Source organism: Triticum dicoccoides, chromosome 7A (genome assembly GCF_002162155.2).
Source record: "Triticum dicoccoides isolate Atlit2015 ecotype Zavitan chromosome 7A, WEW_v2.0, whole genome shotgun sequence".
Lineage (NCBI taxonomy): Eukaryota > Viridiplantae > Streptophyta > Magnoliopsida > Poales > Poaceae > Triticum > Triticum dicoccoides.
The window spans coordinates 688,755,914-688,779,918 of NC_041392.1; the positions used below are offsets into that span (position 1 = coordinate 688,755,914).

A 24,005-nucleotide genomic window follows, 5' to 3' on the forward strand; every position below is an offset into this window, starting at 1 on the left:
GGGAGGCGCCGGGGGGGGGGGGTCGCCGGTGAGCAGCTCCTTTACCGTCGAGTACCCTGCGTACGCCACAAGAACCGGCGTCACCAAGGCCGCTGCAGCAGAAAAAGCAGCGTCGTCACCTACCTCTGCAAGTTCGTCTCGTGCCTCGTCTGCTGCAGGCAGCATCGTCCCCGACACGCCCGCGGCCACGTCGCCGCCCACGCATGGGGGAGGAGTGGATGTGGTCACGTCAGAGACCACGCCGATGCCCCTCGTGTCACCACCGGCGGTACAGCCGTATTTGTTCGACAACGCGGACAAGGTCTCTGCACCACATCGATATCGCCTGGTCAAGGAGCTGCTTGGCTCAACCTCTGAAGTACCAAGAGGTGCTGAGAGCCCCCCGCCATCGGAGGGTAGTGGTGATGATGAGGAGCTGCACCTAGTGACGGGGGAGGAACCGGCGTCCTTCGCCGAAGCCGAGCACGAGGACTGTTGGCGCCGGGCGATGCTCGACGAGCTGCAGTCCATCGACGACAACAACACCTGGACGCTCACCACGCTCCCTGCAGGTCATCAAGCGATCGGCCTCAAATGGGTGTTCAAGCTAAAGAAGGATGAGGAAGGGAACGTCGTCAAGCACAAAGCCCGCCTCGTTGCTAAAGGCTATGTGCAGCGTCCTGGCGTGGACTTCGAGGAGGTGTTCGCACCGATGACCAGACCGGAGTCCGTGCGGCTCATCCTGGCGCTGGCGGCGCACCGTGGCTGGCAAGTGCATCACATGGACGTCAAATCGGCGTTCTTGAACGACGACCTCAAGGAAGTGGTCTATGTGTCCCAGCCACCTGGGTTCGTCGCAGAGGGGCGTGAGCAGGCTCTGTACAGGCTGCACAAAGCCCTGTATGGTCTGTGTCAAGCTCCAAGAGCATGGAACGACAAGCTGGATGCCAGTCTGACATCTCTCGGGTTCACGCGCAGCGTTGCAGAGCATGGCATGTACGCGCGTGGAACCGGGGAGAGCCTGCTCATCGTCGGGGTGTACGTGGACGATCTGGTGATCACCGGCGCAAAGGAACGGGAGGTCCTCGGGTTCAAGGAGGAGATGAAGCAGCTCTTCTCCATGAGCGACCTGGGCCTGCTTCGCTACTACCTCGGCTTGGAAGTGAAGCAGGAGCGTGGACGCACCACCATCACACAGGCAACGTACGCCTCCAAGCTGCTCGACAAAACTGGGCTGATGGGGTGCTATCCAACTCGCACTCCTATGGAGCCACGGTGCCCGTTGAGGAAGGAGAGCAAGGAAGCCGCGGTGGACGCAACGCTCTACCGCAGCGTGATCGGCAGCCTGAGGTACCTCGTACACACACGCCCGGACATTTTATTCGCCGTGGGTTTCCTGAGCAGGTTCATGGAGGCGCCGGCAGCAGACCACTATGCAGAAGTGAAGCACCTCCTTCGATACATAGCGGGCACGCTGAGCTACGGCTGCGTGTACCGCTACGGCGACGGCGAGTCCCTGACAGGCTTCAGTGACTCCGATCACGCCGGCGACGTGGATACCAGGAAGAGCACTTCTGGCGTGCTGTTCTTTCTTGGTGAAAGCCCCGTCAGCTGGCAATCTCAGAAGCAAAAGGTCGTCGCAATCTCATCTTGCGAGGCGGAGTACATCGCGGCGGCGACGGCGGCTTGCCAAGGAATTTGGCTTGCGCGTCTCTTCGGCGAGCTGATGAATCAACCAGCGGCGCCGTTCTCATTGTTCATTGACAACAAGTCTGCGATCTCCCTCTGCAAGAACCCAGTTCTCCATGAACGCAGTAAGCACATCGACCTTCGATATCATTTCATCCGTGATTATGTTGAAAAGAGATGGGTGGCCGTGGAGTTCATCGGTACAAGGGAGCAGAAAGCAGACATACTGACGAAGCCGTTGAGCCGTGTTCGCTTCCAGGAGCTGCTTGGCAAGATTGGGATCGTCGACGTCAAGCTCGTTCGCCAGGGTTGAGGGGGAGATTGTTGGTTAAACCCTGTCTCCCTCGGCCTTCTCTGAATTTAGTTTGTTTTCTTCAGATAAGTGTCGCTAGACACATTCAGTTTCGACAGTAGCTAGTCGTTTTTCTGTTAGCGTTTTTTTCTCGCCAATTGGTTGCGTCTCGTGCGCCTTGGCTCAGTCGTAGTAGGCCCAGCACGAAGCTCGGATCATGGGGATGGACGTGGTCAGTAGTGGAGCACGTTGCTCGGGCACGTTGGTGTACTCTTGATGAATAAGAAGAGCAAAACAGAAAAGCTGCAGGTGTTGAGCGCAGCACAAAAACTTCAGTGTCTCTGTGTGTTCTTCCTCTTAGAATCCCCTCTCTCTCTCGTTCGAGCTAGAGTTTAGGGAGACAAATTGGTCGTAACGCTGTAGCTTAAAAATGAATGATTCTTCAGCAATTCAGACAGATCTAGCATCAAGCTAATAATTAAGAACATGGCGAAATTGCACCACCAATCCACAACAATGAGCATGGTATACTGATGAGTGACATCAAAAAACAAGTTGGTAAATCAACCCAAAAAAAAAGAACTAATGAAGTAACCAATAGAAAAACGGCAGGCCGCTTTCTCCTGTACATATGACATGAGCGGCACATCAAGGTACAGCCGAAGCAAGAGCTTGCCTACCTGGGGTGGGCTGCGCTGAAGGTGGAAGAAGAGTTCGACCAAGGGAGCAGAGGGAGAGCTCAGGAGGATATGTGCCCAAAAACACAGATCCAGCCGGTGCCCAAAGATCTGAACTAACCAAATGGCGTCCAGAGTTCGGTATTCATCTAGAGTGGAGAGAGAGTCGGCAAAAGCAACTTCCGCTCGCTCATCTCCTTCCCGCCGCCGCCAAGAAACCTCGCCGTGCGCTCGGCGGTGGCCCGTCTAGCTGCGCGTGGTCAGAGAGAGGAGCTCGACGGGACGGAGAGGAGGAGGCCGGGCGGCTCGCGCCGCCGGCCCGAGCGTTGGGTCGAGGCAGAGCTAGCAGGGAGAGAGACCGCGCGCGGCTAGGGTCAACCGGTCAAAGGCGAACGGCGGCGGAGTGGTGTGGGTGAGGGGAGTCTCGGGGGAGTGAATGAGTGGCCTTTTTTATGCAGGTACCCGCCAAGGACAACTCAGTTCACCTTTGCTCCGGATGCTTATTCAAAAATACACCCTCTGTAAACAAATATTACTGGAAACGGACAGGCGCTTTGCTGCGTCATTATAATTTGTACTATAACAATGCCCGTGCGTTGCAACGGGATATAAATATTCTAGTACGTTAGTTTGTGATTTACTTGTTAATATTGTATCATGATCATGTTATGAGCCTGTAGCAACGCACAGGCATTTTTACTGATGTTTTCTAATAATTAATCAATATACTCAACAATTCTCAGCAACCTCTCTGCCAGCTAGTGCCTTCTTACTAGCCCGATACAGGTGTTGAGAGAGCCCCAAATCCCACATCCCATCGCGTGTTGCTGGAGAAAACATCAGAAGTAGGCTGAGAATCTCATCGCCTGCATATGGGTGCTGCCACACCACCTTCAAATCCATGTCGTCGGGAGAAGGAGGGGCGGTTGACGATGGGTTACAACCAGATCAAAATTTTCCAAATCTGCACAACGCTTAAGAGATTGCTGCCATTGCAAGCGCCTCGTCATGAGACAGCTTGATCCAGCGCATGCCGTATTGCCGTCGGGGAAGAGGGGTTGAGAGAAAACGGGCCGGGCAATATGTTCAAAAGCCTATAACTAAAGAAGGGTTGGAAGCCATGAGACTGGGATCTCTTAGGATCATGTGGTATCTTTTCTCAAAAAAAAAAGGATCATGTGGTATCAAAGCCCTTCATGGATCATCGCATGTCACATTGTGGATGTACAGAGGAAAGCAAGTCGAATCCTCCATAAAAGATCGATAAGAGTTGAACAATCTTTTTTCGAACCGTGAAAAAGATCCGGTAAATTAATCGTAACCGGAAGGTAACACGGGAAAACGTAATAGCTCCGGTGGTGATTCTATGTGTTAGTTGCGAGTCAGGGATTTTGAAAACCCCACTGATTCTGTTCATATTCTGCAAAAGTTGATGATGTTCTAGAGATTCTAGTGCATTTGCCACGCACAAAAGCATATGCCATAGGGAACGGATCGAACTGGAAAAGGTCGTTGCACTGCGCATACGAGCGACAGTTGCAACACCAGACCAGTCCGAGACGTTTTCTCCCTCCCTCCCTCGCTCGCTTTCCCCCTGTCAGCTCCCTCCCCTTTCCCATCACCCTCGGGCGGGCGGTCAGGCCAAGAAGGTCTCCTCCCTCCCTCCCTCCGCCCTCCTCGATCCGAATTCCCGGCCCCTCCCCGCTCGATCCCCGCCCCCGCCCCGGCCTTCCCCTCGCCGCGGGGCGCTCGCTCGGAGGGCTGGGGGTGCAGCCGGAGCCGAGGTGGGCGGCAATGCCGGAGCCACCGGCGGGCCAGCGCTTCTCGGGCCTCCGCGGCGCGCGGTGGCGCGCCGATCTAGGCGTCCTGCCCGGCTCCCCCGACGTCCCCACCACCGAGCTCCGCCGCGCCGCCGCCGACTCCCGCCGCAGGTCAGCCCCCCCTCCCCGTTTCTCGCAATGCTTCCGGTCCCGGCCGGCGGAAGGCTCCGTTTCTTGAAACGCTGAGCTACGCGGAGAGTTGCCGCTTCTGTTTTCGCCCGTGTCGTCAGATCAACCAACCGAATCTCCTGCTTTGATCGGCGCGCATGAAGAAAAAGAAGATCAAAATTCAGGCATCGCCCCGGTCTTTCTGGGAATGGAGTCAATGGACTATTGCTATCCTGTCTCAGTGTTTGATTCGGCTCAATGTTAATTAACTCGCCGTCATGATGCTGGACTGTAGTGAAGCTACGTGCATATATAGGCTTTATGCGTGCTAATCATCGCGAGGAGTTACATTTCTCTGAGCATTCATTTCCCTAGTTATTGTTGCAAGGAATTTGTAAATCAGTTGTTATCGTAGGGGGGGAATGTGCAAGTCTGTTAGCTTCGAGGGTTTTGACTCCTGGCCTGCAACTGATGTTTGTTGTTGTAGATACGCTAATTTGCGGCGGCGGCTGCTGATAGATCCCCATCTCTCCAAGGACGAAGACGGTGCTCCTAATCTTGTTGTGGAGAATCCACTGTCACAGAACCCAGGTGGGTAAGCTTTTCCTCAACTTGACGTTGCTTGCGGCACCGAGCTTCCACTGAAATTCTTGTAGATTTAGGCTGTTACATCAGATACTCTGGAGCACCTTGCTCACACCACAATGGTTACTGATAAAATTGATGATGATCTGTCACCATCTCTCTGGCTAAATGGTTGGTGCTAGATGACTCAGGGGAGGCAGGGTGGGATCAGGATGATAAAGTGGTAACGTGTTAGTTCAGATAGCCCTTTTTTTCTGAGTAGCCAACAACCATGTCTCACCGCAAGCCCTCAGCTGATAATAGACTGGTTACAACCAACATAACATGCTGTTGTTTTTCTCAGCAGTTATTCATTTTCTTGGTTCCACATGTATCCTCGGCAATACAAGGAAGATATATCCTTCACGCGTTCTCTGCATTTTTCATGAATAGCATGAAGACATTCAGTTGCATTGCATCAGCTCTTTTTTTCTTCTTCTAATCATTTTGTACACCATGAATGCAGAAAGCACTTGGGGTCAATATTTCAGGAATGCAGAACTAGAGAAAATGCTGAACCAAGACCTGTCCCGACTCTATCCTGAATTGGGAGAATTTTTCCAAACAACCACATGTCAGTCCATGCTTGAACGCATACTGCTAGTATGGAGCCTTAGATACCCAGAGTTTGGGTATAAACAAGGTAAGTCGTCGGTGCGTATTCAGCTATTGTGCACTTCTCATATGGCCTAACATTGTGGAATCTAACTAAGGCTGCAGAGCCTACAATATGTTATGCCTAAGAGAATTGGTTTCACAGGGCTCTTATTTATTACTCCCTCCGTAACAAAATATAAGACGTTTTTTATGCCCTATGCAAAACCAAAAAAACATCTTGTAGTTTGGTACGGAGGGAGTAAATTTAATGCTGAGCCATTCTTTTCAAGATATTTTACAACCACAAACTGTTTCTTAGATATCTGTAATATATTGATGGCAATTGATGATGTAATTACTGGTAGATTCCATGACATAAGCACATTGAACTTAAGTTTGTTTATTAAATTGAGTAGCATTATTTTTGCCATATAGGTAATAATTGTGTAGCTGCACATCTTTCCCACATGTGTAACTCAGCATGCTATTTTAGCTGCTACATAATGTTTTAACTTACTAGGGATTCCTCATGTTACCTCCTAATTGCACTAATACCCATCTACTTTTGTTGCACAATTGACAACAGAAATCACTTCTCACTTACAGGAATGCATGAACTCCTAGCTCCTCTGTTCTATGTCCTTCACATTGATGTGCAGCACTTTAAACAAGTTAAGGAGCTTCATGAAGAGCTTCTTGGTGACGATTTTGATGGCCAGACATTTCCAGATAGGTTTTTGCTGAACAGGAGTGACAGGGCTAACAATTCTGAGGGTGGTGCAGCTAAAATTAGAAGTTTGGACGAGCTTGATGCTGATACTAGGGACCTCCTCTTGATAAATGATGCATATGGAGCAGAGGGTGAGCTAGGTATCATTTTATCTGAAAAGTTCATGGAGCATGATGCCTATTGTATGTTTGAGAATTTGATGAACGGGTTGATGAATGGTGCACAAGGTGTGGTTGCTATTACCGATTTCTATTCTCTCAGTCCTGCATCAGAATCAAGCATGGGTTTAACACCTGTAAGGGAGGCATCAGCTGCCATATATCACTTGCTTGCTAGTGTGGATTCCTCTCTTCACAGTCATCTTGTGGAGTTGGGAGTAGAACCTCAGTACTTTGCACTCCGATGGCTTCGAGTCCTATTTGGTCGTGAATTTACACTCGACAATCTTCTGTTTATTTGGGATGAAATCTTCTCTTCTCCAAACCATTCATATTGTACAGACATAAAAAATCGGGGAGACTATCAGTTTAAGGTTTTATGTTCTCCCCGTGGTGCCCTGATTTTGTCAATGGCAGTCTCAATGATGCTTCATCTCAGATCCTCCTTGCTGGGAAGTGAGCATGCGACTTCTTGCCTGGTGAGATTATTAAATTTTCCTCAAGATATTGACTTGAAGAACTTGATTGAGAAGGCCAAGTTATTGCAGTCGTTAGCTCTAGAAGCAAATCTTCCGTTGTCTCCCCTGACAGGAAAATCTCCCTTGACTCCACCCAATTATTGGGAAGAGACATGGAAGATGCTTCAGATGTCAGGAGACAAACGAAGTGGTGGTTCAACTGTTAGGATAAAAGGAAGGGGATTTTTAAGAAGAAGCGTGTCCAACACCGAATCAAATGTTTCTAGAACAAAGGGTGCCAATGTTGATAACAGCAATTCGACTTCAACTAGCCAGCCTGAGCCTATTGTTGATGAACTGAACACCACTGATATAGTTCCTGTCAAATTGATAAACAGTTTACCAACCATGCCTATAGTACACCAAAAGGATTGTGTTGGTCAAGGTACTGCAGAGATCGTTAGAAGTACCTCAAACAGTCTATGTGAGGCAGGCCCGCATGATGGTTACCATACAACTTCTGCCAAAATTAGAGATCGTATTGATGGAGCTCGTGAGTATTTATCAAGGAATAGGCCTCCATCCTTTCGGCGTCGTACTGATCATGACCATGATGCCCGTCATGAGGAAGAACCATGTGTTTCCCATGGCGCCAAGGTGGTTAATGAGCCAGATACACTGTCTGTGCATAATGATAAGACTGATGAACCCTGTCAGGGTGATGGTAAGACTGATGAAGCAGCAATTACAGATCGAACATTTGAATCGGTGGATTATCAACCAAATCAAGAGCATAGCATATGTTCTGACGTAGGCCCAAGTTTGAAGGTGGCTGATAAGGAGTTGGTCGGAACATTAAGGTCTTTTGGCGAATCGATGGTTGAAAATATTCAGGTAAGCATGCTTGACTAAAGCTGCTGATCGTAAAATTTAAAGTATGTTACTGCCACCTGAACTTTTTGCAACACATCACTGTTATTTTCGTAAAGAGTCAATGACATATATAGCTCATACCTAATTGAAGGTTTTGTTAAAGCTCCTACTTCATGTTGGTGCTTTATAGATCTATATTCTGCTAATTTTAGATACTGGTGGATTCATTTTTACAGTACATTTCATCTGTAAATCCCCTGTTGAGTCTCCTATACAGAATAATAAAATTGAATTGTATCTGTTGTTAAGTTTACAACCCAAAGCTCAGATCATGAATATCACTCTGAATAAGTGTGTCCATCTGTTGTCTAATGTGCTTTTATTCAACAGGTTATTGAACTACACTTTCGACCAAATTTACCCACGGCATCAGTGCAAAATGGTCCCGGAAGCACAGAGCAAGCCAAGGCGCTTGCAGCCCTCGAGGAACTCAAGAAGATCAGTGATCTTTTACGTCGTGTTTAACTAGTACAACGTCTATCTGCTCTGGATCTTAACTAGTACAGTATAACTATCTCTTTTGTACACATTTAACTTTCATTTGACAAGACCTCCAAATCAATTGTCTAGTGATGCAGAATACATCTTTTCTAAGTAGTGTGTACATGATCCAGTAACCTGATTAAAAACATAATTGTATAGTTGATCAAATCTTGGCTGGCTGTAAATAATGGCTGTACATTTGAATCTTGGCTGGCTGTAAATAAGTGGAGCTACAATCATTTTCTCTATTGCTCGCTTCTCTTTGGCCTGCTCTTTACCAACGATGGGTTTGCAAAAAATTGTCGGTGTCCTTTTCCATGTCATATTCTTTTGAGAGAAAGAAATATGGTGCTTTTATTTATTATCAAAAGGTGTTACATTGTTCATTAGTCTAGTTGTCTATCCATTGCACTAGCTTTTATTTTCCTTGATATTAATCAGATCTAAGATGCCCTTCGGGTGTCTTTATTAAAAATAAGTGTTGCATTGTTCATTAGCATCTGAATGAGGAATTTGGGGGGGTTCATCGACCCAGGTACATGATTTCAGAAAGAAAAGATACTGATCTAGGTACCTCATGGCCTCATGTGCTGCCATGTTGGCTTCCCTTGGGCAAAACTCATACTTCACTAAATCAAAAGCAATTGCTCTCAGAATACATACATGAGATATCAAAGGTACATTAGTGAACAGAGTCCCTTGTGAATTGTGATCCTAATGTCAATGAGTCAATCTACGTGGCATTTCTTTTGTTACTAAATTCTGCACCAAAAAATGTGCATCTGATTCTTGGGGGAACTAAGAACCTGCTGCTGGTGGCCATTGTGGCCGCATCAGATTATTTGGAACTAAATTAAGAATCCAGTGCTGGCAGGCATTACACCCATTTGTTTAGCTTGTTTATCTGAACACCTATGGCAAGATAGATTGATTTAAATCATTTAATGACTCATGTAAAAAAAAGAGCATGTTTGGGCCACTTCTCATCCAAGCCACATCACAGATTCACAGGTTACTACAACTCCACAAGGCGCAGCAATGAGATGGGAGAGTCACCGGGATTACAAAAACTGGGGTAACAAAAAATTGCCTTTGTAACAACTGAGTGGGTACACACAGATAAATTCAGTTCAACAACCAAAAGTTGATACGATGCTGCGATTTTTCTCATTCTACAAGTACAAGTACAGATGCTCCCGCGTATGCAGTGATTCTCTCTCTTCCTCTCCAAGCTATGATTCTGATCCCATCGTCCTGCAAGCAGTGGATGCAAAGGTCAACTCGGTCCAAAATGATTGCAAGATTAATCATGGCAGATGACACCGAAAGATTCTGGTGGAACGGAAGTTGCGAACCCTGAATTTTGCGGTGACCAGACTAGTTGAGAAAAGCTATTGAAATTCATGGTATAAATCAAACTAGGCAGATTACATATCTCTTAGTGGTATTGGAAGCATGGGAGGGACACTGGCATGGTCTCCCATCTCCAACAACCTATGTCCGATATGCAATCGTAGATAAACAGCAGGTCGTCCACATAAAAGCTCTCAATAAGTGGATGCATCAGGACAGTTCCTACAGGATTGCCCCTGAGAATGAGTAATCAGGAAAGCTGAACTGCAATTAACTCTAAAGATCCAACACATAAGGACAAGTACAAAAATGAATTCTCAGAAGGCTCCGATTCAAGTGAACTCAGCCTCCTAGGTAAACTATAGCTAAATGCAGTTGAGACGTGACTAAAATCTCAAGTTCTTAATGTTTCTTGTCACACACAAACCAAAAGCTGCTGACCAACAGTTGTTCTAATTCTACAGGATCTGCCAGGGGATAATAACAATTTAAAAGGCTAATACTCAGTTAATCACACCAACATATGTCCAAACAGGAACCTATTAGTTATTATGCTCATCAACCAATCCGCTGGCGGAAGCCTCAGGGGCTCACCACCAACCTACCACTTACAATCAGAGTTCCAGCTTTGCAGTGTATTTATACTTGACTTACTGAGGTAATACCCAAAAAAAAAAAAGAATCCACTATAGTGGGGAATTGGAAATTCAATCTGCAGGGCACACTAAATCCCAAGCATTCAATGTCCCCACTCCTTCCTCGACCTATCAAAATAGTGCGCATATATAATCAGTCTAGCGCAGCACTTTCAGGAAACAAAATTTCCAGACTTCTATAGATGCACTTCATATTCGTAGCTGTCTAGCTGAATGAAGATAGTAAACTAAGGTAGTATTGGCATGGTACCAAGCACCAAAATCATAGTTCCCACTTGGACAAACTGAAAGTCTGAAACATACACCCCATATGCTTCAAAAAAGCTAAAATCTCACCATAGTTGTTAATTACTGAATCCAAAATCATACAGTAGACAACAGGGAAAAACTTATTCCAGTAACACATAGCACGAATTACACAGCTAAATGAGTTCTTTCAAATAATCAACGGAAGCAGCCAGTTCCTAAAACTTCAATCACCCAAAAAGCCATACCGTCCATGCCGACGAGCCACCCACGGGGGGTGCGGTGCGCGCCGCTCAGGCGACGGCGACGGGCTGCGCGGCGGCCGGCGGCTTCTGCGGGGGCTCCTTGGCGTCGGCGAAGTCCTCCTCGTTGTAGACGACGGTGAGGAAGAGCGAGCAGGAGGGGCAGCGCGCGATCTCCTCCCCGAGGCGGAGGTCGGCGAGCGTGATCTGGAAGAGGTCGCCGCAGGGGCACGGGTACGTGTACGCCCCCAGCTCCTCGCTCCACTCCATGTCCTCGATCTCCACCTCGTCGTACGCCGACATCCTCGCGCGCCGCCGCGGCACAAACCCTAACTCGCTCCCCCGGCAAAAGTCCTCCGATGGTTTCGCGCCGCCGCCGCAAGCGCAAGGAAGGAAGGCAGAGGCCGCGTGCGAGGGGGCAAAGTGGAGAACGTTTCTCTGCTGTCCCCCTTGCTTATATCGTTATTTATTTATTCGAGAGCGAATTTCACATAACCCCCAACTTTATGGACCATGGAAAAAAATCGAAAGCACTAACGCCCACACATGTAGCAATATTGCAACTCGTCCACACGTCTGGATCACTGTCCAGTTAAGTTTGCACGAATCTTGACACACCGAGTCAGTTTTCGCGTGCCACATAGGACAATGCCGGTGTGTGGGCATTGGAGAGGTCGCCCACACGACCAACAGCACGTGGTTGCCAGCTGCGCTGTGTGGGCGAACTAGTTTCTACCCACACAGCCATCATCTAGTCCACGCGTGTGTGGGTGAACTGCTTTTCGCACACACGACAGTCATACGTTGTTGGATGACAACTGTAGTTGTGTGTACATGACAACTAGACAAACACACATAGCAACTATGATTCGTTTGCTAGACGGCAATTACAGTTGCGCGTACGTGGCAATCAAATAAATATACATGGCAATTGTGATTAACCACACGTGGCAACTAGGTAACACACATGGCAACTATTATTTGGTCATATGTGACAAGTAGTTAATCACACACGACAACTATGGTTTGATTACACGTGGCAACTATCATAAATAGACATGGCAACTATAGTTAACCAAAATAGAGAGAATTGTCATACTTTTACAATCATATTTGTCATCCCGGATAACTACATCTGCCATCCCGGATGGCAACTAAATCGTCATCCCGTGGGTATCTAATGTAGCTGCGTCAGGACATGTGGGCATATTTGCTTTGTGCCACACGTGCGGGATGAGAATGAGTAGTACTTGTTGGGCGTGTGGCACAAAGTAGTTGTGCCCACACGTGTGGACAATTATACTGTTCGCCCACACACAGCCCGTGTGGGTTGTCCCCTGCTCATGCCACACACGGTGTGTGGATGAATGCCTATTATGCCACATGTGTGGTGGATATCGACGTCAAAAAAATATATCACACTTTTAGTTATTATTATTAGTCATAAAACCATATTTTTACTAGTAATAAATTGCTACAAGACCAACCCCAAATATCCCATGTGTTATCAAAAATAACCGGTGAGACCCACTTCTCAGGCGTTACTTTTGCCGCGGTGATAAATAACTCGTTAACATTTCTAAATTATATGGAGACTTTGAATTTTTAGGCGAGATTCAGTGATGGACAAAAAAAGTTTAGAACAATGATTCTCATAAAATGCTCATGCAAATGTGCTAGATTTTCACCGAATACTAACCATTTTTTTGTAATTTCCTTGATTTTTCTCAGTCTGTCTAGAAAAAAAATTATCGAAATTTGCTCAAATTTGGATGACAAATCGTAGAATGATGGTTCTCTCAAATAGCTCTTCCTGATGACATGAAGCTTTTCCAAAATAAGTATTGAACAATTTTTATTTATCAATTTCAAAGAATTGTATCATTTTTTTGAAAAAATGATTGTTTTTATTCTAAACGCGCACCGGATAATGGTAACAAAGGGAAACTTTTGAAGAATTGTCATTGCGCGGCTTGACAAGTGGGATCGGGCAGTTTGTTTTGACATCTTCTGCACAGTTTGGGTCTTGTGACAATCATCAGCACAAAAATGTGACTTTATGATCTTATAAGAATTCAGATTGTGGTATTTTGGCACAAGTCTCCACGAATTTAGCGTTGGGAAACGTAGTAATTTCAAAAAAATTCCTACGCATATGCAAGATCATGGTGATGCATAGCAATGACAGGGGAAGAGTGTGATCTACGTACCCTTGTAGATCGACAACGGAAGCGTTTGGTTCGTACGTCTTCACGGCCCGACCGATCAAGCACCGAAACTACGGCACCTCCGAATTCTAGCACACGTTCAGCTCGATGACGATCCCCGGACTCCGATCCAGCAAAGTGTCGGGGAAGAGTTCTGTCAGCACGACGGCGTGGTGACGATCTTGATGTACTACCGTCGCAGGGCTTCGCCTAAGCACCGCTACAATATTATCGAGGACTATAGTGGAAGGGGGCACCGCACACGGCTAAGAATATGATCACGTGGATCAACTTGTGTGTCAAGGGGTGCCCTCTGCCCCCGTATATAAAAGATCAAGGGGAGAAGGCCAGCCGGCCCTCTATGGCGCGCCAAGGAGGAGTCCTCCTCCTAGTAGGAGTAGGACTCCTACTAGGAGGGGGAAAGAAGTGGGGAGGGAGAGGGAAAGGGGGGCGCCGCCCCCCTCTCCTAGTCCAATTCGGACCAGGGGGGAGGAGGCGCGCGGCCCACCTTTGGCTGCCCTTCTCTCTCTCCACTAAGGCCCATATGGCCCATTACTTCTCCCGGGGGGGTTCCGGTAACCCTCCGGCTCTCCGGTTTTCTTCGAAATCATCCGGAACACTTCTGGTGTCCGAATATAGCCGTCCAATATATCAATCTTTATGTCTCGACCATTTCGAGACTCCTCGTCATGTCCGTGATCACATCCGGGACTCCAAACTAACTTCGGTACATCAAATCTCATAAACTCATAATATAACTGTCATCGAAACCTTAAGCGTGCAGACCCTACGGGTTCGAGAACAATGTAGACATGACCGAAACACGTCTCCGGTCAATAACCAATAGCGGAACCTGGATGCTCATATTGGCTCCTACATATTCTACGAAGATCTTTATCGGTCAGACCGCATAACAACATACGTTGTTCCCTTTGTCATCGGTATGTTACTTGCCCGAGATTCGATCGTCGGTATCTCAATACCTAGTTCAATCTCGTTACCGGCAAGTCTCTTTACTCGTTCCATAATACATCATCTCGCAACTAACTCATTAGTTGCAATGCTTGCAAGGCTTATGTGATGTGCATTACTGAGAGGGCCCAGAGATACCTCTCCGACAATCGGAGTGACAAATCCTAATCTCGAAATACGCCAACCCAACATGTACCTTTGGAGACTAGAGCATCTTTATAATCACCCATTTACGTTGTGACGTTTGGTAGCACACAAAGTGTGTTGGGGAACGTAGTAGAAATTCAAAATTTTCCTACGTGTCACCAAGATTTATCTATGGAGAAACTAGCAACGAGGGGAAGGAGAGTGCATCTACATACCCTTGTAGATCGCTAAGCGGAAGCGTTCATGAGAACGGGGTTGAAGGAGTCGTACTCGTCGTGATCCAAATCACCGGAGATCCTAGTGCCGAACGGACGGCACCTCCGCGTTCAACACACGTACAGCCCGGTGACGTCTCCCACGCCTTGATCCAGCAAGGAGAGAGGGAGAGGTTGAGGAAGACTCCGTCCAGCAGTAGCACAACGGCGTGGTGGTGGTGGAGGAGCGTGGCTATCCTGCAGGGCTTCGCCAAGCACCACAGGAGAGGAGGAGGTGTCACGGGAGGGAGGGAGGCGCCAGGGCTTCAGGTATGGCTGCCCTCCCTCCCCTCCACTATATATAGGGGCAAGGGAGAGGGGGGAGGCGCAGCCTTGCCCCTTCCTCCAAGGAAGGGGTGCGGCCAAGGGGGGGAGGAGTGCCTCCCAAGTCAAGTGGAGGCCCTCCCCCTTAGGGTTTCCCCTCTCCCATGCGCATGGGCCTTGGGGGGCTGGTTCCCCTGGCCCATTAAGGCTAGGGCGCCCCCTTACAGCCCATGCTGCTGTATTGGACATGGTGGAACAATTTCCGGACCTCCGGACCCCTCCGGAATCCTCCGGAACCTTCTGGAAGCTTCCCGGTACAATACCGAAAAAACCCGAACTTTTTCCGGAACCCGAACAACAACTTTCCATATATAAATCTTTACCTCCGGACCATTCCGGAACTCCTCGTGACGTCCGGGATCTCATCCGGGACTCCGAACAACATTCGTTAACCACATACAAACTTCCTTTATAACCCTAGCGTCATCGAACCTTAAGTGTGTAGACCCTACGGGTTCGGGAACCATGCAGACATGACCGAGACGTTCTCCGGTCAATAACCAACAGCGGGATCTGGATACCCATGTTGGCTCCCACATGTTCCACGATGATCTCATCGGATGAACCACGATGTCAAGGACTCAATTGATCTCGTATACAATTCCCTTTGTCTAGCGGTATTTTACTTGCCCGAGATTCGATCGTCGGTATACCGATACCTTTGTTCAATCTCGTTACCGGCAAGTCTCTTTACTCGTTCCGTAACACATCATCCTGTGATCAACCCCTTGGTCACATTGTGCACATTATGATGATGTCCTATCGAGTGGGCCCAGAGATACCTCTCCGTTTACACGGAGTGACAAATCCCAGTCTCGATTCGTGCCAACCCAACAGACACTTTCGGAGATACCTGTAGTGCACCTTTATAGCCACCCAGTTACGTTGTGACGTTTGGTACACCCAAAGCATTCCTACGGTATCCGGGAGTTGCACAATCTCATGGTCTAAGGAAAAGATACTTGACATTAGAAAAGCTTTAGCATACGAACTACACGATCTTTGTGCTAGGCTTAGGATTGGGTCTTGTCCATCACATCATTTTCCTAATGATGTGATCCCGTTATCAACGACATCCAATGTCCATAGCCAGGAAACCATGACTATCTGTTGATCACAACGAGCTAGTCAACTAAAGGCTCACTAGGGACACATTGTGGTCTATGTATTCACACGTGTATTACGATTTCCGGATAATACAGTTATAGCATGAATAAAATACTATTATCATGAACAAAGAAATATAATAATAACCAATTTATTATTGCCTCTAGGGCATATTTCCAACAGTCTCCCACTTGCACTAGAGTCAATAATCTAGTTCACATCACCATGTGATTAACACTGACAGGTCACATCACCATGTGACCAACATCCAAAGAGTTTACTAGTGTCACTAAACTAGTTCACATCATCATGTGATTAAGACTCAATGATATCTGGGGTTTGATCATGTTCTGCTTGTGAGAGAGGTTTTAGTCAACGGGTCTGCAACATTCAGATTCGTATGTACTTCGCAAATCTCTAGGTCATATTGTAAATGCTGCTTCCACGCTCCACTTGGAGCTATTCCAAATGGTTGCTCCACTATACGTATCCGGTTTGCTACTCAGAGTCATTTGGATAGGTGTTAAGCTTGCATCGACGTAACCCTTTACGACGAACTCTTTTACCACCTCCATAATCGAGAAAATTCCTTAGTCCACTAGTTACTAAGGATAACTTTGACCGCTTTCCTGTGATCCATTCTTGATCACCTTGTACTCTCTTGCCAGACATGTGGCAAGGCACACATCAGGTGCGGTACTTAGCATAGCATACTTTAGAGCCTACGTCTAAAGCATAGGGGACGACCTTCGTCCTTTCTCTCTTTTCTGCCGAGGTCGAGCTTTAAGTCTTAACTTCGTACCTTACAACTCAGGCAAGAACTTCTTCTTTGACTGATCCATCTTGAACACCTTCAAGATCATGTCAAGGTATGTGCTCATTTGAAAGTATTATTAAGCATTTTGATCTATCCTTATAGATCTTGATGCTCAATGTTCAAGTAGCTTAATCCAGGTTTTCTATTGAAAAACACCTTTCAAATAACCCTATATGCTTTCTAGAAAATCATTTCTGATCATCAACATGTCAACAACATATACTCATCAGAAATTCTATAGTGCTCCCACTCACTTCTTTGGAAATACAAGTTTCTCATAAACTTTGTATACACCAAAATCTTTGATCATCTCATCAAAGCGCACATTCCAACTCCGAGATGCTTACTCCAGTCCTTAGAAGGATTGCTGGAGCTAGCATACCTTTTAGCATCCTTAGGATCGACAAAACCTTTCTGATTGTATCACATACAACCTTTCCTTACGAAAGTTGGTAAGGAAACTCGTTTTGACATCCATCTGCCAGATTTCATAAATGCAGTTAATGCTAACATGAATCCGATGGACTTAAGCATCGCTACGGATGAGAAAATCTCATCGTAGTCAACTCCTTGAACTTGTGAAAAAACTCTTCACCACAAGTCGAGCTTCATAGACGGTGACATTACCGTCCACGTCCGTCTTCTTCTTAAAGATCCATTTATCTTAATGGCTTGCCGATCATTGGGCAAGTCCACCAAAGTCCATGCTTTGTTCTGATACATGGATCCTATCTCGGATTTCATGGTTTCTTAACCATTTGTCGGAATTTGGGCCCACCATCGCTTCTCCATAGCTCGTAGGTTCATTGTTGTCTAGCAACATGACCTTTAAGACAGGATTACTGTACCACTCTGAAGTAGTACGTATCCTTGTCACCCTACGAGGTGCGGCAGTGACTTGATCCGAAACTTCATGATCACTATCATAAGCTTCTACTTCAATTGGTGTAGGTGCCACATGAACAACTTCCTGTGCGCTGCTACACACTGGTTGAAGTGATGGTTCAATAACCTCATCAAGTCTCCACCATCCTCCCACTCAACTTTTCGAGACAAACTTTTCTCGAGAAAGGACCCGATTCAAGAAACAATCCCTATTGCTTTCGGATCTGAATTAGGAGGTATACCCAACTGTTTTGGGTGTCCTATGAAGATGCATTTTATCCGCTTTGGGTTCGAGCTTATCAACCTGAAACTTTTTCACATAAGCGTCGCAGCCCCAAACTTTTAAGAAACGACAACTTAGGTTTCTCTAAACCATAATTCATACGGTGTCATCTCAACGGAATTACGTGGTGCCCTATTTAAAGTGAATGTGGTTGTCTCTAATGCCTAACCCATGAACAATAGTGGTAATTTGATAAGAGACATCATGGTACGCACCATATCCAATAGGGTGCAACTATGATGTTCGGACACACCATCACACTATGGTGTTCCAGGCGGTATTAATTGCAAAACAATTTCCACAATGTCTTAATTGTGTGCCAAAACTCGTAACTCAGATACTCATCTCTATGATCTTATCATAGACATTTTATCCTCTTGTCACGATGATCTTCAACTTCACTCTGAAATTACTTGAACCATTCAATAATTCAGACTTGTGTTTCATCAAGTAAATATATTCAACATCTACTCGAATCATCTGTGAAGTAAGAACATGACGATATTCACTGCATGCCTCAGCACTCATTGGACTACACACATCAAAATGTGTTACTTCCAACAAGTTGCTTTCTTGTTCCGTCTTACTAAAATGAGGCTTTCAATCATTTGCCCATGTGGTATGATTTGCATGTCTCAAGTGATTCAAAATCAAGTGAGTTCAAACGGTCCATTTGCATGGAGTTTCTTCATGCATATACACCAATAGACATGGTTCGCATGTCTCAAACTTTTCAAAAATGAGTGAGTCCAAAGATCCATCAACATGGAGCTTCTTCATGCATTTTATACCGATATGACTTACGTGGCAGTGCCACAAATAGGTGGTACTATCATTACTATCTTTTGGCATGAACATGTGTATCACTACGATCGAGATTTCAATGAACCATTCATTTTAGGTGCAAGACCATTGAAGGTATTATTCAAATAAATAGATTAACCATTATTCTCTTTAAATGAATAACCGTATTGCGATAGTCATAATCCAATCATGTCTATGCTCAACGCAAACACCAAATAACAATTATTCAGGTTTTAACACCAATCTCGATGGTAGAGGGAGCGTGCGATGCTTGATCATATCAATATTGGAAACACTTCCAACACATATCGTCAGCTCACCTTTAGCTAGTCTCCGTTTATTCCGTAGCTTTTATTTCGAGTTACTAACACTTAGCAACCGAACCGGTATCTAATACCCTGGTGCTACTAGGAGTACTAGTAAAGTACACATCAACACAATGTATATCCAATATACTTCTATCGACCTTGCCAGCCTTCTCATCTACCAAGTATCTAGGGTAATTCTGCTCCAGTGGTTGTTCCCTTTATTACAGAAGCACTTAGTCTCGGGTTTGGGTTCAACCTTGGGTTTCTTCACTAGAGCAGCAGCTGAATTGCCGTTTCATGAAATATCCCTTTGTTCCCTTGCCCTTCTTGAAACTAGTGGTTTCACCAACCATCAACAATTGATGCTCCTTCTTGATTTCTACTTTCGCGGTGTCAAACATCACGAATATTTCAAGGATCATCATATCTATCCCTGATATGTTATAGTTCATCACGAAGCTCTAGCAGCTTGGTGGCAATGACTTTGGGGAAACATCACTATCTCATCTGGAAGATCAACTCCCACTCGATTCAAGTGATTGTTGCACTCAGACAATCTGAGCACAAGCTCAACGATTGAGCTTTTCTCCCTTAGTTTGCAGGCTAAGAAAATCGTCGGAGGTCTCATACCTCTTGACGTGGGCACGAGCCTGAAATCCCAATTTCAGCCCTTGAAACATCTCATATGTTCCGCGATGTTTCGAAAACGTCTTTAGTGCCTCAACTCTAAACCGTTTAACTGAACTATCACGTAGTTATCAAAACGTGTATGTCCAATGTTCGCATCATCCACAAACGACGTTTGGGGTTCAGCACACTGAGCAGTGCATTAAGGACATAAGCTTTCTACTGTCCACATAATTGCTACTATCAACTTTCAACTATATTTTCTCTAGGAACATATCTAAAAAGTGGAACTAAAGCGCGAGCTTACGACATAATTTGCAAAAAAAAATTTGACTATGTTCAGGATAATTAAGTTCATCTTATGAACTCCCACTCAGATAGACATCCCTCTGGTCATCTAAGTGATTACATGATCCGAGTCAACTAGGCCGTGTCCGATCATCACGTGAGACGGACTAGTCATCATCGGTGAACATCTTCATGTTGATCGTATCTACTATACGACTCATGCTCGACCTTTCGGTCTCCGTGTTCCGAGGCCATGTCTGTACATGCTAGGCTCGTCAAGTTAACCCTAAGTGTATTGCATGTGTAAATCTGTCTTACACCCGTTGTATGTGAACGTAAGGATCTATCACACCCGATCATCACGTGGTGCTTCGAAATGACGAACTGTAGCAACGGTGCACAGTCAGGGGAGAACACTTCTTGAAATTGTTGTAAGGGATCATCTTATTTACTACCATCGTTCTAAGTAAACAAGATGCATAAACATGATAAACATCACATGCAATCAAATATAGTAGTGACATGATATGGCCAATATCATATAGCTCCATTGATCTCCATCTTCGGGGCTCCATGATCATCATCGTCACCGGCATGACACCATGATCTCCATCATCATGATCTCCATCATCGTGTCTTCATGAAGTTGTCTCGCCAACTATTACTTCTACTACTATGGCTACCGGTTAGAAATAAAGTAAAGTAATTACATGGCGTTGTTCAATGACACGCAGGTCATACAATAAATTAAGACAACTCCTATGGCTCCTGCCGGTTGTCATACTCATCGACATGCAAGTCGTGATTCCTATTACAAGAACATGATCAATCTCATACATCACATATCATTCATCACATTCTTCTTGGCCATATCACATCACATAGCATACCCTGCAAAAACAAGTTAGACGTCTTCTAATTGTTGTTTGCATGTTTTACGTGGCTGCTATGGGTTTCTAGCAAGAACGTTTCTTACCTACGCAAAACCACAACGTGATATGTCAATTGCTATTTACCCTTCATAAGGACCCTTTTCATCGAATCCGTTCCGACTAAAGTGGGAGAGACTGGCACCCGCTAGCTACCTTATGCACCAAGTGCATGTCAGTCGGTGGAACCTGTCTCACGTAAGAGTACGTGTAAGGTCGGTCCGGGCCGCTTCATCCCACAATACCGTCGAAACAAGATTGGACTAGTAACAGTAAGCATATTGTACAAAATCAACGCCCACAACTACTTTGTGTTCTACTCGTGCAAAGAATTTACGCAATAGACCTAGCTCATGATGCCACTGTTGGGGAACGTAGCAGAAATTCAAAATTTTCCTACGTGTCACCAAGATCTATCTATGGAGAAACTAGCAACGAGGGGAAGGAGAGTGCATCTACATACCCTTGTAGATCGCTAAGCGGAAGTGTTCATGAGAACGGGGTTGAAGGAGTCGTACTCGTCGTGATCCAAATCACCGGAGATCCTAGTGCCGAACGGACGGCACCTCCGCGTTCAACACACGTACAGCCCGGTGACGTCTCCCACGCCTTGATCCAGCAAGGAGAGAGGGAGAGGTTGAGGAAGACTCCGTCCAGCAGTAGCACAACGGCGTGGTGGTGGTGGAGGAGCGTGGCTATCCTGCAGGGCTTCGCCAAGCACCACAGGAGAGGAGGAGGTGTCACGGGAGGGAGGGAGGCGCCAGGGCTTCAGGTATGGCTGCCCTCCCTCCCCTCCACTATATATATGGGCAAGGGAGAGGGGGGGGCGCAGCCTTGCCCCTTCCTCCAAGGAAGGGGTGCGGCCAAGGGGGGGAGGAGTGCCTCCCAAGTCAAGTGGAGGCCCTCCCCCTTAGGGTTTCCCCTCTCCCATGCGCATGGGCCTTGGGGGGCTGGTTCCCCTGGCCCATTAAGGCTAGGGCGCCCCCTTACAGCCCATGCTGCTGTATTGGACATGGTGGAACAATTTCCGGACCTCCGGACCCCTCCGGAATCCTCCGGAACCTTCTGGAAGCTTCCCGGTACAATACCGAAAAAACCCGAACTTTTTCCGGAACCCGAACAACAACTTTCCATATATAAATCTTTACCTCCGGACCATTCCGGAACTCCTCGTGACGTCCGGGATCTCATCCGGGACTCCGAACAACATTAGGTAACCACATACAAACTTCCTTTATAACCCTAGCGTCATCGAACCTTAAGTGTGTAGACCCTACGGGTTCGGGAACCATGCAGACATGACCGAGACGTTCTCCGGTCAATAACCAACAGCGGGATCTGGATACCCATGTTGGCTCCCACATGTTCCACGATGATCTCATTGGATGAACCACGATGTCAAGGACTCAATTGATCCCGTATACAATTCCCTTTGTCTAGCGGTATTTTACTTGCCCGAGATTCGATCGTCGGTATACCGATACCTTTGTTCAATCTTGTTACCGGCAAGTCTCTTTACTCGTTCCGTAACACATCATCCTGTGATCAACCCCTTGGTCACATTGTGCACATTATGATGATGTCCTACCGAGTGGGCCCAGAGATACCTCTCCGTTTACACGGAGTGACAAATCCCAGTCTCGATTTGTGCCAACCCAACAGACACTTTCGGAGATACCTGTAGTGCACCTTTATAGCCACCCAGTTACGTTGTGACGTTTGGTACACCCAAAGCATTCCTATGGTATCCGGGAGTTGCACAATCTCATGGTCTAAGGAAAAGATACTTGACATTAGAAAAGCTTTAGCATACGAACTACACGATCTTTGTGCTAGGCTTAGGATTGGGTCTTGTCCATCACATCATTCTCCTAATGATGTGATCCCGTTATCAACGACATCCAATGTCCATAGCCAGGAAACCATGACTATCTGTTGATCACAACGAGCTAGTCAACTAAAGGCTCACTAGGGACATATTGTGGTCTATGTATTCACACGTGTATTACGATTTCCGGATAATACAGTTATAGCATGAATAAAAGACTATTATCATGAACAAAGAAATATAATAATAACCAATTTATTATTGCCTCTAGGGCATATTTCCAACAAAGTGTTCCTCCGGCAAACGGGAATTGCGTAATCTCATAGTCATAGGACCATGTATAAGTCATGAAGAAAGCAATAGCAACATACTAAACGATCGGGTGCTAAGCTAATGGAATGGGTCATGTCAATCAGATCATTCACCTAATGATGTGATCCCGTTAATCAAATAACAACTCTTTGTTCATGGTTAGGAAACATAACCATCTTTGATTAACGAGCTAGTCTAGTAGAGGCATACTAGTGACACTCTGTTTGTCTATGTATTCACACATGTATTATGTTTCCGGTTAATACAATTCTAGCATGAATAATAAACATTTATCATGATATAAGGAAATAAATAATAACTTTATTATTGCCTCTAGGGCATATTTCCTTCAGTCTCCCACTTGCACTAGAGTCAATAATCTAGATTACACAGTAATGATTCTAACACCCATGGAGCTTTGGTGTTGATCATGTTTTGCTCGTGGAAGAGGCTTAGTCAACGGGTCTGCAACATTCAGATCCGTATGTATCTTGCAAATCTCTATGTCTCCCACCTGGACTAGATCCCGGATGGAATTAAAGCGTCTCTTGATGTGCTTGGTTCTCTTGTGAAATCTGGATTCCTTTGCCAAGGCAATTGCACCAGTATTGTCACAAAAGATTTTTATTGGACCCGATGCACTAGGTATGACACCTAGATCGGATATGAACTCCTTCATCCAGACTCCTTCATTTGCTGCTTCCGAATCAGCTATGTACTCCGCTTCACATGTAGATCCTGCTACAACGCTTTGTTTAGAACTGCACCAACTAACAGCTCCACCGTTTAATGTAAACACGTATCCGGTTTGCGATTTAGAATCGTCCGGGTCAGTGTCAAAGCTTGCATCAACGTAACCTTTTACGAT

At 46.1% G+C, this 24,005-nt stretch overlaps 3 protein-coding genes across 4 annotated transcripts in view; 1 reads left to right on the top strand and 2 right to left on the bottom strand.

The window, feature by feature from the left end:
* Positions 1-3,076, bottom strand: part of LOC119333903 (cysteine-rich receptor-like protein kinase 29) — a 16,515-nt gene extending 13,439 nt beyond the window's left edge. The window contains exon 1 of the mRNA XM_037606625.1: positions 2,641-3,076. The gene's annotated coding sequence lies outside the window, so the exon portion shown is untranslated. The remainder of the gene's footprint in view (positions 1-2,640) is intronic.
* Positions 3,077-4,217: 1,141 nt separating this feature from the next.
* LOC119330512 (TBC1 domain family member 5 homolog B-like) lies at positions 4,218-8,805 on the top strand. 2 transcript variants are annotated; one of them, XM_037603618.1, is made up of 5 exons: positions 4,218-4,568; positions 5,053-5,156; positions 5,656-5,832; positions 6,393-8,026; positions 8,396-8,805. In XM_037603618.1, exons 1-5 carry the CDS (start codon positions 4,432-4,434, stop codon positions 8,528-8,530), a joined length of 2,187 nt encoding a protein of 728 aa, XP_037459515.1. In that variant the 5' UTR covers positions 4,218-4,431; the 3' UTR covers positions 8,531-8,805. The 2 variants fall into 2 exon arrangements, with proteins under 2 accessions (XP_037459515.1, XP_037459516.1); XM_037603619.1 differs by lacking the exons at positions 4,218-4,568; positions 5,053-5,156 and having other exon boundaries at positions 5,719-5,832; positions 6,373-8,026.
* A 697-nt stretch (positions 8,806-9,502) lies between these two features.
* LOC119331475 (diphthamide biosynthesis protein 3-like) lies at positions 9,503-11,481 on the bottom strand. Its single transcript, XM_037604635.1, has 2 exons — positions 11,052-11,481; positions 9,503-9,802 (listed from the first exon to the last, which is right to left on the bottom strand). The coding sequence occupies exon 1, from the start codon at positions 11,346-11,348 to the stop codon at positions 11,097-11,099; it is 252 nt and encodes an 83-aa protein (XP_037460532.1). The 5' UTR covers positions 11,349-11,481; the 3' UTR covers positions 9,503-9,802; positions 11,052-11,096.
* Positions 11,482-24,005: the final 12,524 nt, after the last annotated feature.